This window comes from Watersipora subatra, chromosome 2 (genome assembly GCF_963576615.1).
Source record: "Watersipora subatra chromosome 2, tzWatSuba1.1, whole genome shotgun sequence".
Taxonomy (NCBI): Eukaryota; Metazoa; Bryozoa; class Gymnolaemata; order Cheilostomatida; family Watersiporidae; genus Watersipora; species Watersipora subatra.
Genome location: NC_088709.1, coordinates 19,554,431 through 19,571,173, shown reverse-complemented (window position 1 = coordinate 19,571,173; position 16,743 = coordinate 19,554,431). Strand labels below are relative to the sequence as shown.

Sequence of the window (16,743 nt, the reverse complement as noted above, 5' to 3'; positions counted from 1 at the left end):
GATGAGACTTAACTTTTAAATGTACATACAAAGAAGAGTGTATAAGTAAGTATAAGAAGGTAAGTATATTCGCACAGTCAGTTCAAGAATAACACCTCTTTCTGAATGGCTAGTCTTGTTTAATACCCATTTTATGAAACCAAACATATCAACATACAGTGAATTATTTAGTTGCTTGCACAAAAACAAAAGATTAAGCATTCGTCATTCATTGAATCTAATACAGCCATGGTTATAACTTACAAAACTTTGGTTGAACATCTGTATGTTTCTAACGTATGTCTAACATATTATTACTCTGCGCTGCCTAAATAACCTAATCAAACTTTTCATGTGCGTATCAAATATTTGGAGAGACAAACCATTCAACAGTGTTGTAGAACCAAAATAGCAAAGCACAAGCAGCAATGTGCGATTACCACTGTAGCTAACGATTTTCTTTTGCATTTTTGGGCAGTAACAATGTAGTTGTACTAGCAATCAATCACTAAATTCTTGCATTCTGGTACGCATTTATTGTGCCTTTCATTACATAAACACAATTAGCCCCATTCCAAAGTTCAGTTTACTTCAGCAAAGCATGTTTGTGGTACTTACATTGTATTTAGAATAAAGTATAAATCCGATAGATAAGTAATTAAACTAAGATAATCCCATAATAGTTTTTCCAGACGCTCCCACAATAACAGCGAGGACACTTGCTGAACACGTCAAATTACCGAACAGTAACGAGCAAATCTGAAACAAGCGAAATAAGGCGCACCCTAAACGCCTAGATACAATTGGACAGTTTTGGATATACCCGTAAAAGGTTAATATTGTTAAAATTATTAAAATATGTTAAAAAAAATATTATTTTTTGTATGCAAATCACAAATATTAAAATATTAGCCGTTTTGTGTTAACTATTTTTTGGGAGTGTTAAAGTCCAAGTCACAAATCTCAGCGCGCTAGTATGTGCTAAAGCTGATAGCATGTTCCACAGATTATTTAGCGTGCTTATTGTATAGTGGCATCGGACTATCATTTGCGATAAAGATAGTACTATTTGCGTAACATTTCCATTTTGTAATAAAATTAGTCGACGACTGTTTTTCCTTTTCCGTAATAACTAGAGGGACAAAGATTATTAATTTTTAATAAGGAAAATATTTGCTACTAAAACTAGGTGATATTTTATAATGGGCAGGAAAAAGAAAAAGCAATCAAAACCCTGGTGTTGGTATCCTTGAACTCGCCCTTTGGCTACATTAAAAGTCTATCCCTTTTTCTATTTGTAATAAATTATATTCAATATTTTATATGTAGTACTAACGCTTTGGTAATACTGTTTTGCAATCCTTTATTCAGATGAAGTTTTACGTTAAGAAATACAGCTACCATTAAGTTAGACTATTTTAATATTAAATTAGCTTTTATGAATTGAAAACGATGAGTTAAGCTTTGGATTTATTGTTTTTATGGTTTAGAAAAACTAATTTTATCATCTGTACTCGGTGTAGAGAAGTCTGCCCACAGCAAATGTATGGTAGGTAGTTTTGCTCCTCAAAAGTCGTCACTTGGAATTTTTAGGTTTCCGATTGTCTTTCATTCATTTCATCATTGTTTTATCCCAACTTGTGTATTTTTGCAACTGCTGATACTTTTTAAATATGTTTGTACGGCCTACTTTAGATATTTTGTTTCCCTTGATCAAGCATTTATCAGGTACTGCAACAGAGAGTTTGAAGATGAAAAAATACTCATCCAACACCAGAAGGCGAAGCATTTTAAATGTCATATTTGCCACAAGAAGTTGTATACAGGCCCAGGACTACAGATTCATTGTGCTCAGGTATATATTGGACATTTTGGTATTCGTGTAACAGTTTGCATTCTGTACAGTAAAATATAGACATGTGATTTGCTACGTTTGTTCAAACTGTCAAAAGTTGAGGCAAATATTTTTATAAGAAATACTGCATTGAGTTTAATCTATTTTAAAAACTTGAAATGATTTAAAAAACTGAATGTGAGAAGTAAAATTATGTATGAGAAACTAATGAAGTATTAACCAATTTAAAAGGTTTTTTGTTATCCCCCAGCCTTTACATCAAAGACAGGCAAATGGAGGTACATCTTCGTGGCTATGCACATAGTCGATGGTGGATAAATAGAGGTGTCGATATGCAGTCGTGGCCAAAAGTATTAACACCCCTGCGTTTGTTGCCTAGTCCATTTAGCAAAATTATTCCAACTTTGAATAGACATTACTTACTCCATAAGTATTGCGCATCAAAGCTGAGAATCAAATCTTTGTAATAAAATTAAAACTTCTAACAAAACAATTTTTACCCAGGAATTGGCTTCAGTGATAGATTGACCCAAATTTTGCCAAAAAAATTCCAGTCTAACATGCCCTCACAGACTCCTGGGCTAGTTTTTGTTTTACATAAATGTTTTTAAAGGATAGAAAATCTTTTGAAGAATCCTTTGATATGTACAGTCAAACATGGATAACTCGGCCACGGATAGCTCGAAAACATGGTTAATTCGAACGGTTTCTTTGGTCCGTTCCCACGTAATGATAAATTGCTATAGATAACTCGAACTCAACACTGTTAATTCGAACTGTTTTTTTGCCCAACGGCTACTGAAACGGTTGTTATCGCTTTAGAAAATCACTTTATTCAAAGCCATAGAGGTAAACCTCATCTTTTCGTAATTCATAAGCGTTGTTATTACCACCATCGGCAAAATAATTTTGTCAACGACTTTTCTAAAGGTTTGGTCAAATTTGATTTATACTGCTATACGATTAATAGCATGGGCTTGCCGGGTCACGCATGCAAGGATTTTCGCCACGCACATACAAAACAAAAACAGCATGTTGTTTTGTATGTGCGTGGCGAAAATCCTTGAGTGCGTGACCCGGCTAGCCCGTGACGAATAGTTTTCCGACGTTGATTCCGTGTTGAATCAACGTCGGAGTGTTGAATGTTTAAAACGTCTTAAAATTGTTTTTATTAAACGTATACGTTGTCATAGCTAAAAAACTATTCATCGTTTGACCTAAACACAGAATACGTGTGTACATTCAATAACTATCCATTAAAAAAGCGTGAGTGATATAGAATGTACCGTTAAACCTCGTAAAACTTTTAATTGAACTGCCTCGGAGTGTTGCTCTTAACGAATCCCAGGTAAAGTAAGGGATTTTTCTTTGGTAACTTTTTCTTGAAGTTGCATAAACTTCAAGAAAACTCGGCAAAATTGATCGTGGGTAAAACGCTCAAAAGAAAAAGTTGTCTTTTCTTTTGAGCATTTCAACAACGATCAAGTTTTGCCAATGTCAATCTAAAAAAACGTCCTGGCAATAACATCACCTCAAACAACAAACCAATCTCAAGTGATAGAAAAATTTCTATACTTTTTGATAAAAACGTTTTAAACTTTACATTAGAAGCATTTAATTCGAAACAAGCCATTTGTGCTTTTGATTTATATTATAGTTTGCATATGTACATGTATCTACTAATAAATAAGTAAATACATGGACTTGTGACAGTGCTCTGATAACTTGAATGCTCTGATAATTCGAACACTTTTGCTCGGTCCCTTGAAGTTCGAGTTATCCATGTTTGACTGTATATCGTCTGGTAAAAGTGTGTGGTGTGGTGAGTCGTGGTAAGAAAGCAAAATTTTTATTGATCACAAAATGATAAGAAAGTTAAATACTTTTGGCCACGACTGTAGAAATAGCGGTAGTTTCTTCATTTACACACAGCCAATTTCAAATGAACATAAACTATTTACATTTAGTTTGCATATAGCTGACATATTTTACATTTTGCCTGTTACTACTATGATTAAAGGTTTGCTTGCAACAAAATTCACATTACAGTTATTTGGCATCAAAAGGTTCACTATGTCTTATTCTGCTGTGTTTTAGGTGCAAAATTTGTGGAAATGTAATTACAAGCTCTTGAAAGCTAAAAATGAACAGTTAATCGCAGCTATCACGAAAACGTCATAGTTTGAAAACTCTTTATTTCGATGACGTACTCAAACATTGTCGTTATTGTTTCGACACATGATGTTATCACTTGAAATAAAAGGCTCAATATAAAATGTCTCGTAGCACTAGTTTATGACAAACATTTGGGGTTCTACCGGAAAGCCTTTATCAAATGTAGATGCTCGCTACTTTACAGTTTCGCTTCAGTTTGATGTAATCATCTAATCGTAATCTGATCATGTGACCTATACTTCCTGCCAAATAGTGAGAACAATTTTTGCGGCATTTTTCGACTATCGCAGGTGACCGACAGGCTCGTCATGTTTATCAGAGGATGATATGCACTTCGAGCTAAGATTAAAAATTGAACCAATTTTTACAGTGGGTTTTGAAATATCAGTGCTCAAAGTGACAGTATTACAATGTTGATGAAATAGACGCGTAAGGACAATAGATATGGCTTTATTGAATACGTGAAGTATATTTGTGAAAATATTTCGATGAATGAGGTTGCGTGAAAGTGTAAACGGAAGCCATTGTGTTCAACTACGTCCCATTTGAGCTGTTTTGGAAAAAAGATTCCAATCTACGGCGTCTTTGTGATGGCTGCGATTAACTGTTAGTTTTTGAGCTTTTAAGAGCTTGTAATCTCATTTCCACCTATTTTGCACTTACAACACAGCCGAGTATGACATGGTGAATTTTTTGGTATCAAATAATTATGATGTGAATTTTGTTGCAAGTCAACCTTTAAGCAGGCCAGCAAGATAGGCTACACAATGAGGCTGGATTTCAACTAAAAACCTTTAAGCAACTGCAATTTTACTTGTTTCAAACTTCTTTTATCATTGCTTTTACCTTTTTCTTCATCATTGCCACAAAATAACTTCATCACTTTTTTATTAAAAAATGAGACCAAATACATTTTCTCATGTTTTCCTACAACTTTATTCTTTAATTCTAAGGAAAGCATTGCATGATTTCTTTTTTGTCACTCCTACCACTGGTTCTAGTCTTCATGAGCATTTCATTGAGCACAATAACATACAAAAGGGTGTATAAACCTTTTAAAAGAAATTGATTTTCCGGAAAATTAGTTCACCCAGGGGGTCTGATATAGTCCTGAAAATTCGTCCGCGAAAGGGTTAAAACTAAAAGAGGAAAGTATTAAGCGATGTATAATACTATAGAAAGGGAAACTGAGCATAATTGATGCTTTACTGTTCTGCACTGTTTCGGGATACTTTAGTCATCGCATGTTGCAAATTAATTCATGCTTAGTTAGATATTTTTTCAAATTAAGATGTGTTGAAAATTTTCTATGTTGTATGTTACTATAATCATAAATAAAATTGTAACTACCATAAAACCTCTAATTGAACGCCACCTCTATTTGACCAACACTATAAAAGAAGAGTGGAAAAATAGAACGCCACCCTCTATTTAACACCATTTCCATTTGAATGCCACTTTGACAATTTTTGATCTTAATGGACCCATAATATCAGGGAATCATTAGAAAAGTGTCCACAAAATGGTATTAATAATAATCGTTTACATCAATAACAATTTCTCTTGCTGTCACTCTCCAAATCTTTTAGCTTGTTTTTCGTTAAAACTTTGAAAGCAACACCTTAGAAACAATTAATAACTGCCTCAGGCTAATAGTAGTTTCTTGTTTAAGTGGTTCTTGATACTTCAAAGTACATGTATATAAAAATGGTTTACATTTGCGATGGTACAAAGGTTACGCTTAACGAGCAAAACTTTTACGCATTGCATTTAGCACAAATGCAACGCGTAAAAGTTTTGCTCTACCAAAAAATTATTTGGACGCTAATATCGACTAGTTATGCAGTGCAGAAGAAGAGTGGAGGTCCGAAGACATTGTGGAAGGTATTGGACAACCAGAAGATGTTTGTTCCATCGAAAGCAACAATTAACGCAGCTATCCGAGAACATGATGCAAATAGCTTGTTTTAAAAATGTTAATTTTTGTTTCTGCATGTAATATAAGTATGGTTCATTTATGTCACTTGTTCATGAATATATCTTTGTAGCATTTGCTTGATTATCCTTATATAACTTATACATTTGCAGATTTATAGCATATTATTTGATAGCATTATTGCGGTAATCTGATCTTACAATTGATAGACACTCGTAACTCCTCATTTATTGCACATAAACAGCTAGTTTTGGCTGCAAATTGTATCAAACATACCAACGAGTGTAATGGGCTTTTATGCAATATTGGTGAATATAGACAAAATCAATATATATCTTCAAATTTTGAATGACATTAAAATTGAAAGCTTGAACAAATTGCAAAGCAGGACACAGGCTATAATATCGTCGTAAGTTACTTGCAAGCAATAGATATCAACTGGTAGAGATATTTCTCAGTTTCTCAATGCATATTTATTAAGAGATCTTTGACAAGTGAAGGTGAGTTAGCTGAGTTATTGCATCCAAAAGATTTAATATTGCTCCATCGAAAAAAGAGGACAAAATATAGGCGACATTCGCTATGCCTGTAAAAGGGCTAAATTTATCTTCCCGAAATTCTGACGCGCCATTTGAAAAATACAACGCCAGCCTCTATTTGAACACCACCTCCAATTGACCGCCACTATAGAGGAAGGATTAAAAAAATAGAGCGCCATGGAGTTCAATCAGAAAATTTACGATATATTCTAAATATTTTTTCAAATTATCGAAATCATGTGCAACCAGCTTGCCTTTTCTAAAATGGCTACCAAAATGTCATTTTGTATTTGATTGTAGTGATAGCATTATTACACTGGTGGATTGCATTTCTATCCTTGTCACACTGGTGGGTTGCATTTCTATCCTTGTCACAGGTTCATAAGGAAAAGCTCGAAAAGGTGCACAATGCTCTCCCAGGTCGAGACAGCACAGAGGTAGAGATTTATGGCATGGAAGGCATTCCTGAAGAAGATGTAATTGCTCACGAGAAGAAGGGCGCAAGTCAGCAACCATCTTCAAGTTCTGGTTGGTTGGAAATTGTGGGGATATCAATATTGTGGTGCTATATGTTTCGATTATACAATTGTCTACTGTGAGTTCTTGTTGCGATGTGTTACATTATTTCATTAGCTGATATGAACATCTTCCAATCTATTCTTTAAAACTTTTTTGTAATCATTTTAATCAACAAAACTTTTTACGTAGTTTTATGTTGTGCCTTACCAAGCTTCATAAAACTAGCTTCGCTGGCAGTGTGTGAACTACATTAATGGCAGCATCTCTCACACTTTAAACAATGCTACTGGCATGTCAGCCATGTTGAGTCTCATTAATTATTACCTATTCTAGATAGGATGAAACAATTTTAAAGATGTGTGACAGATGTCAAATCCTACCCAGTGCTCTATATTGATCAGGAGTATTTTTTCTGTAATCATTCTTCATCATTTCTCCCAATTATTGTTATTATAATTAGCTGGCTATCTACTTGGGAAACTAAGGAATTTAATTTTATGGGCGCTGCATTGTGACCGCATTATTTTCGTTTTTCAAGGTTTTTTTGTAGGCCAATTGTTGACCTTGTCACTAGCGGGCAATCATGTTTACCGTGTTCTTTTGTTGAATATCAACCAAATTAGTGCTTAAAATTATTTGAAGGTTATGTTTTAACTTTCGAACGTCATAAATCCTGTAAACTTCCAGTGTGTCATCTGTGAAGTCCTATAACAAATCAACAATCTAATTAAAAACCTATTTCACATAATTTGTGAGAACAGCTGTGATGCAAACACGCTTCTTACTTTTAATTTTTTTATTTGTTATTAAAATTTGTTAGAAACAGTTTATCGACTGTTTAAACCCAACTACATTCTGATGGCAGTGGTTACTACTCTAAAATATATAGATGCACTATTGATTTCTATAGATCGCACTATAGATATCGCTATAGATATAGCTATTGCAATAGCTCCAAAATCAGCAATGTCTAATTTTACTTACATTAGTTTTTATGATCAAATATGTTTTGGTATTATAATATTAGTGCAAGAAATATAATTAATATCGTATTATAGTACTGTAATATAAAGTATCACTCATGCAGGATTACAATGTGTAGTTGACAGCATTTAAATGTGCTCATTCGTAAAGGGTAGAGCAAAGTCGATCACCGCTTGTTTTTAGCAATTACAATATAAAAAAGTTTTTGCTTTATAATCTTTGTAAAACTTCATGTCAGACCTTGTTTACTTTATAAGTGTTTGAGTACCCCGTGATTATTGTTTAAAGTTGTGCTTATAGTCAAGTTACGAATATGAAACAAATCCTCTTCATGTAGCTTCTGGAACTTCTAGCTTTAACCATTGTGTATTGAAGCTGTCAAATTCTCCAAACGCTCGGTTTGCTTCATGTAGTATTACAGACAATCTTCAAACATTTGGCATCGCATTTAACATTTGTCATCACATTTAGCATGTGATGACAAATAATGAATTTGAAATTGTGAAATCATTAGTCTATCCAACAGTTTTAAGGGAGCTAGTCAGCTCCTCAAAGGTGTGATGTAACGCAATTCTGGTGCTGTAATAAGGCATGTATCTCCTCAGTATTACAATAAGCCTGGTTTTCACCCCACCGTGAACAGCCGATGATGTGCCTACAGTCTTTGGTGATACCCGAAGTGGTTGTATGTTTCCCGCGCCCACGATACTAGCGGTGATCACGCTATTAAGAAATTGTCTGCTCCTCGACAACGCTATCTTTTATGCTTGGAGTTAAGATATAACACGTGTTTTCATGTCAGGGTGCTATTAATTCCTTTACCATAATTAAAAATATAGATTAATCGGAAAATCGACATTGCAGAAATCGTTCGCACAATGTATTCTGAGTGCGCAGGCTGCCTTTGCATAGTTCTCATCGAGGAAATCCTGCAATCTACTCTGAGGACCGTAGAAAAGTTCAACTTGTTAAGTTTTGTCGGTGGCAACTGCCGGCAAAAACAATTGGCGCAGACTCTCACCGATCTGCTGATTCTCAACAAAGACCGGTTGCATCACCGCCGCTGCTCGTTACGATAGGTGAGAACCAGGCTATATAGATCCCCGGATATGTGATTATGTGCGCCTTGTTTGTGAATCTTCCAGGTGAGACGAGTACTAGTAGCAGCAATAGTGGCAGCACTGCTCCACTGCAACCACCACCATTATATAATCAGCCAGGAATGAGGCCCCCAGGGTTTGGTCCTCCTAACATGGGTGGTCCTGGGTTTGGACCCCCTAATATGTTTGGTCCCCCAGGTTTCGGTGGTCCAGGTATGGCTGGTCCGAATATGGGAGGCCAAAACTTTGGACCAAATATGGGAGGGCCTAACATGGGTAAGTTTCGCTTCTTCTGTAAATTTATGAAAATGGTCAAGTTACTAACGTGTATGATATGCTTGTGTCAACAGCACATTCAGTGTGCTTCTTCCGAGGCATATGTGAACATTGAATAATAATTCTTTAAAGCTGAACATCAGTTATTGGTGTTTACATGAATATAATAATTCAGATTGTTTGTGTACATACATTGGGAAGAGTTCTATTGTTTTTATCTTGCAGTTTCTGTAAGTGATTTTGTGACCTGTAGCATGGTAATTATTATGATTTAAAGATAAGTTAAACTATAACAAAACTGATGATTTTTTATCACACCAAAACCTGTCATTGGCTAGAACATATCACATTCACTTTCATAAAATTGTTCGGTACAAAATAGAATCAAGATACTATTTGCATTACTAAACTCATTACTATACTCATTACTATACTCATTACTATACTCATTACTATACTCATTACTATACTCATTACTATACTCATTACTATACTCATTACTATACTCATTACTATACTCATTACTATACTCATTACTATACTCATTACTATACTCATTACTATACTCATTACTATACTCATTACTATACTCATTACTATACTCATTACTATACTCATTACTATACTCATTACTATACTCATTACTATACTCATTACTATACTCATTACTAAACTCATCACTATACTCATTACTATACTCATTACTAAACTCATCACTATACTCATCACTATACTCATTACTATACTCATTACTATACTCATTACTATACTCATTACTAAACTCATTACTAAACTCATTACTATACTCATTACTAAACTCATTACTAAACTCATTACTATACTCATTACTATACTCATTACTATACTCATTACTATACTCATTACTATACTCATCACTATACTCATCACTAAACTCATTACTATACTCATTACTATACTCATTACTATACTCATCACTATACTCATTACTATACTCATTACTATACTCATTACTATACTCATTACTATACTCATTACTATACTCATTACTATACTCATTACTATACTCATTACTATACTCATCACTATACTCATTACTATACTCATTACTAAACTCATCACTATACTCATCACTATACTCATTACTATACTCATTACTATACTCATTACTATACTCATTACTAAACTCATTACTAAACTCATTACTATACTCATTACTATACTCATTACTATACTCATCACTATACTCATCACTATACTCATCACTATACTCATCACTATACTCATCACTATCCTCATCACTATACTCATCACTATACTCATTACTATACTCATTACTATACTCATTACTATACTCATTACTATACTCATTACTATACTCATTACTATACTCATTACTATACTCATTACTATACTCATTACTATACTCATTACTATACTCATTACTATACTCATTACTATACTCATTACTATACTCATTACTATACTCATTACTATACTCATTACTATACTCATTACTATACTCATTACTATACTCATTACTATACTCATTACTAAACTCATTACTAAACTCATCACTATACTCATTACTATACTCATTACTAAACTCATCACTATACTCATCACTATACTCATTACTATACTCATTACTATACTCATTACTATACTCATTACTAAACTCATTACTAAACTCATTACTATACTCATTACTAAACTCATTACTAAACTCATTACTATACTCATTACTATACTCATTACTATACTCATTACTATACTCATTACTATACTCATCACTATACTCATCACTAAACTCATCACTATACTCATTACTATACTCATTACTATACTCATCACTATACTCATTACTATACTCATTACTATACTCATTACTATACTCATTACTATACTCATTACTATACTCATTACTATACTCATTACTATACTCATTACTATACTCATCACTATACTCATTACTATACTCATTACTAAACTCATCACTATACTCATCACTATACTCATTACTATACTCATTACTATACTCATTACTATACTCATTACTAAACTCATTACTAAACTCATTACTATACTCATTACTATACTCATTACTATACTCATTACTATACTCATCACTATACTCATCACTATACTCATCACTATACTCATTACTATACTCATCACTATCCTCATCACTATACTCATTACTATACTCATTACTATACTCATTACTATACTCATCACTATACTCATTACTATACTCATTACTATACTCATTACTATACTCATTACTATACTCATTACTATACTCATTACTATACTCATTACTATACTCATTACTATACTCATTACTAAACTCATTACTAAACTCATTACTATACTCATTACTATACTCATTACTATACTCATTACTATACTCATTACTATACTCATCACTATACTCATCACTATACTCATCACTATACTCATCACTATACTCATTACTATCCTCATCACTATACTCATTACTATACTCATTACTATACTCATCACTATACTCATTACTATACTCATTACTATACTCATTACTATACTCATTACTATACTCATTACTATACTCATTACTATACTCATTACTATACTCATTACTATACTCATCACTATACTCATTACTATACTCATTACTAAACTCATCACTATACTCATCACTATACTCATCACTATACTCATTACTATACTCATTACTAAACTCATTACTAAACTCATTACTATACTCATTACTATACTCATTACTAAACTCATTACTATACTCATTACTATACTCATCACTATACTTATCACTATACTCATCACTATACTCATCACTATACTCATTACTATACTCATTACTATACTCATTACTATACTCATTACTATACTCATTACTATACTCATTACTATACTCATCACTATACTCATTACTATACTCATTACTAAACTCATCACTATACTCATCACTATACTCATCACTATACTCATTACTATACTCATTACTATACTCATTACTAAACTCATTACTAAACTCATTACTATACTCATTACTATACTCATTACTATACTCATTACTATACTCATTACTATACTCATTACTATACTCATTACTATACTCATTACTATACTCATTACTATACTCATTACTATACTCATTACTAAACTCATTACTATACTCATTACTATACTCATTACTATACTCATCACTATACTCATTACTATACTCATTACTATACTCATTACTATACTCATTACTATACTCATTACTATACTCATTACTATACTCATTACTATACTCATTACTATACTCATTACTATACTCATTACTATACTCATTACTATACTCATTACTATACTCATCACTATACTCATCACTATACTCATCACTATACTCATCACTATACTCATCACTATACTCATCACTATACTCATTACTATACTCATTACTATACTCATTACTATACTCATCACTATACTCATTACTATACTCATTACTATACTCATTACTATACTCATTACTATACTCATTACTATACTCATTACTATACTCATTACTATACTCATTACTATACTCATTACTATACTCATTACTATACTCATCACTATACTCATCACTATACTCATTACTATACTCATTACTATACTCATCACTATACTCATTACTATACTCATTACTATACTCATTACTATACTCATTACTATACTCATTACTATACTCATTACTATACACACAAATGCCAAAATTTTTGTGCCATATCTTCTCTTACCACATATCACTTACCTACATCTGACACCATGCTATTCTCCCCCTTGAGACACCATGCCAGTCAGCTACGTGTGACACCATGCCACTAACTTACCTGTTGTGACATGCCAGTCACCTACTTGTGATGTCATGGCAATCAACTAGCTGTGACACGATGCTACTCAGTTACCTTTGGCACCATGCCATTCGGCTACCTGTTGCTCCCATGCCACTCAGCTATCTGCTGCTCCCATGCCACTCAGCTACCTTTTGCTTCCATGCCAGTCACTCACTATGTTTCCATGGTGCGCAGTACTTCGAAGCAGCCCCCTCCGAAGTCGAGGGGATTGTACGTTTCCATGCTGCGCAGTGGTTTTCAGCAAATACCGCAAATTAGCCAGAGAATGAGAAATTGTATAAATCGAATCGCCTGATGGAGAAATAGAATCGATCACAGATACCGAACGTCATAAACGGTCTTTTTATGATTCTGTCGTCATACTTTTATTTACAATAAACATTCACAAGGTTTTACAAACCTTAACACACTTTTTACATAGTAATATATTTTTAATTAGTATTTCAAGTATATTATTTAAACGTTAATTTAGGACTTGCCACCTATTTTTCGAAAAAGTGTTGGCATCGATAACAAAGTCCAGGAAAGTAATCACCTCATCATCCTCGTGAATGCAGACCATAATTAAATTTAGGTGAAAGAAGATCAGAAGAATAGTAAAAAACAAGATTAGCAGGACAACCTTTGTACTAGTTTATGGCCCTCGAAGAATCCGTCTCCACGGCATGAGAGCTATGCGCAGCCACTGCGCAGTCGCTGTTTCCTTGCTGCGAATTTGCACTGGCTTCGCACTGATCAGTGCGCAGTGATTTCAGTGCGAAGACGCCGTTTCCATGATTCGGAGATAGCGCAACTCCGAAGCACTGCGCATCATGGAAACATAGTGACTCACTTATGAAATTAAGGACCTTTCATGTTCTAAAAATACCAGCTCCCTGAAACATTGAATATGCCTGTTCATTTCAATTGTTTTCACTTACCATCTGTTGTTGCAGGTCCAATGGGACCAATGAGGCCAATGGGATTTGCCCCTCCTGGCATGGCTCCACCTGGTATGGGAGGACCACCTGGTGAGTTGGTAACTTTTAACAATCATCGTCTCTAAATTTGTGGTTGGCAGTAAATTGTTTAGAAAGACTCTTTGCTGATTTGCTATATGTTCAGGTATGGGTGGCCCTCCTCGAATGGGTGCCCCACCCCGTGTAGCAGCCCCTCCACCGCCAGGAGCTATGTGGACACCTCCGGGGACAAATGGTGAAGGATCGAATCAAATTGGTCCCCAGCCACCTCCGAGCATAGGGCCCATTAGGCCACCTCTTTTCCCTGCAGCCACGTCACAGGTAGATGATGGCCTTTCCATTCATGAGAAATTGCAACTTCGTATGAAGTATATATTAAAAATCATTTTTTTAAACTGGCTGCTAGCTGGAAATTTTAATCTAGCAGTTGTAGTAGTAGCCATTTTGCTTGTTAGTAAAGGATTTGCTGCAGAATTGTTTAATGCAACTAATGTGGCTTATAACAAGTTCTAAAATATGACCGAGACAAAACCATCCAGTGCAGCATGTTGCTCTATGTAATTCCTAACTATTGTTAACCTACAGAATGCCTACTTGTCATCATCTCTACCTACAGGTTTTTTAACATTTGATGTCCAATTTGAACAAGTATTCTGTTCTATACCCCAAATAATCTCCAACATACAGTGTTCAGACTTTTTGGTAAAAATTAAAAATGAATCACAGAAATATAGAAATAATAAAAGGGTAGAAACTCAGTTACTTTGAATGTTGTCTAATTTCAGTTGAAATAGTTTCTTATCCGTCATAACCTACACATCACTGAATCCCTACTTCCTACCCTTCAAAGCAAATAATAATAAAAATATCTTTCTAATGAGTATTATTGTAGTGTTTTACATAGTTTCATATAATGCCTTGATTAATTCTAATGCTATACAGTGTGTAGTAAGGAGCTAAGGTTATTTAGTGTTCTATTATAAGATTACTAACATACTTGGTATAGTCATACCGTGTAGAGGGCTGAATATATTTCATTTGACTCGCTATAAAGACACACAATGCTGTTATATAGCTGATATGAAGCTGAAAGTTGCTAGGTAAGTCAACATAATTAACTCATTTCCTGGTTGTCAGTCTTCCAGAACACGTTGGCAGGTGGCTAAAATCTCAATATTGATGGGACTGTCGATCCTCGCGTCGTGCTTGGTTGATTGGACATGCTTTCATTTTTTTACGCACTACTGAAATTTTACTTTACCTGTTAGAATATTTTTATACCAAGTTTGCAGTGATGTTTCTAAAGTATCGTATGGCAATCAACTACTGTGCTTTAAATGAGCAACTGTGCCACATTTGGCCAATACCCATTTTAACTAGAAGACATACTCTCTTGAACAACCCGTTGTAGGCCCCTCCACAACCTTCTCTCTCAGCATCAGCTGAAACTACAAAGGGTGAGCCGACTGGTTCATTCAATACTGTCGGGGGCCCTCCACCAGCCTCACAACCCGCTCCAGCAGGTGATGGAGATAGTCGCGAGCTTCCTCTCATCGGTATGAAGAAACTGGACGCATCTGGTTCAGGTCAGGTTATAGTTCATCCTGAGGAAGATATATCACTGGTAAGTTGTCCTTAACATTTTGTCATCTCCGTGCGTCCTCGGTTTCCTGCTTGTCTGGTTGCAGGTAGAGCGCGGATGCTGACTGAAATAAGAGTACTAGGGCTCTTGCGACCACCTGTCTGTGGCCATCGATGAGTAAAATTTAGTAATATCTGTCTAGTGTGAATAAAGTACTTACTCATGTGTTCCATTACGTCTTTTGTTTCTGTGAATATATTAAATATCACCGGAATGAGTACATTTGCATGCTGTAACAAGGTCGGTGCTAAGAAGGCTTTTTGACATTTTACAGGAAGAGATGAGAGCAAAACTACCGAAATACTCGGGAGCACCTCCTAATATCCACTACTCGTCCGGAATGGTGCGCTATTAGGTGTGATAGCTAGTAGGTAGGTGCTGTGGCATGCAGTAAGTACACTCGCATGCGTTATGTTGGCAGTATTGTGTGTACAAATGTAAATAGCCCACAAGGCGATGTATGCCGCAGGTAGGGAAATAGGACACTATCGCTATCCGTCATAGTTAATTGTGATCAGGTGCTGCAAGTATGATTTGACTGGAGCCTGGATGTAGGTGTTGTCTGTTGACACTGACATGGACTCCTATTGATGCAGGCAAGTACTGTGTTGCGGCTTATAAGCTCTAATAGGCTCCTGTTTGTGACTTTTATCCACATTTGACCTGTCACATGTTCTCTTGTATTCTTGTACATTATTCATGAAAATATACCATGGCTGCTGCATCCATTCACGCTGTTATTCTTATTTTTGAACAGTGGTGGCATTCCCTCCGTTGGTCAATATAAAGGTAGGCTCTTTTCTCATTGCTCGACTCAAAATCCAGGCAAGTCAGTTTCAGCATCCCATTATGTTATGATAACTGTAATGTGTTGTGCAATGCAGTGCCGGTCGCAGTGTGTGAGGTTGTGGCA

At 34.8% G+C, this 16,743-nt stretch overlaps 3 protein-coding genes across 3 annotated transcripts in view; 1 reads left to right on the top strand and 2 right to left on the bottom strand.

The window, feature by feature from the left end:
• LOC137386899 (protein winged eye-like) overlaps positions 1 to 724 on the bottom strand; it is a 50,314-nt gene extending 49,590 nt beyond the window's left edge. The window contains exon 1 of the mRNA XM_068073103.1: positions 598 to 724. The gene's annotated coding sequence lies outside the window, so the exon portion shown is untranslated. The remainder of the gene's footprint in view (positions 1 to 597) is intronic.
• A 298-nt stretch (positions 725 to 1,022) lies between these two features.
• On the top strand, positions 1,023 to 16,556 carry LOC137387381 (BUB3-interacting and GLEBS motif-containing protein ZNF207-like). Its single transcript, XM_068073792.1, has 8 exons — positions 1,023 to 1,222; positions 1,708 to 1,834; positions 6,862 to 7,012; positions 9,133 to 9,363; positions 14,165 to 14,239; positions 14,334 to 14,509; positions 15,600 to 15,812; positions 16,105 to 16,556. Exons 1-8 carry the CDS (start codon positions 1,182 to 1,184, stop codon positions 16,183 to 16,185), a joined length of 1,095 nt encoding a protein of 364 aa, XP_067929893.1. The 5' UTR covers positions 1,023 to 1,181; the 3' UTR covers positions 16,186 to 16,556.
• Positions 9,698 to 13,451, bottom strand: LOC137387022 (putative uncharacterized protein DDB_G0282133). The gene is made up of 4 exons (XM_068073306.1): positions 13,384 to 13,451; positions 11,274 to 11,531; positions 10,578 to 10,967; positions 9,698 to 10,091 (listed from the first exon to the last, which is right to left on the bottom strand). The coding sequence occupies exons 1-4, from the start codon at positions 13,449 to 13,451 to the stop codon at positions 9,698 to 9,700; spliced, it is 1,110 nt and encodes a 369-aa protein (XP_067929407.1).
• Positions 16,557 to 16,743: the final 187 nt, after the last annotated feature.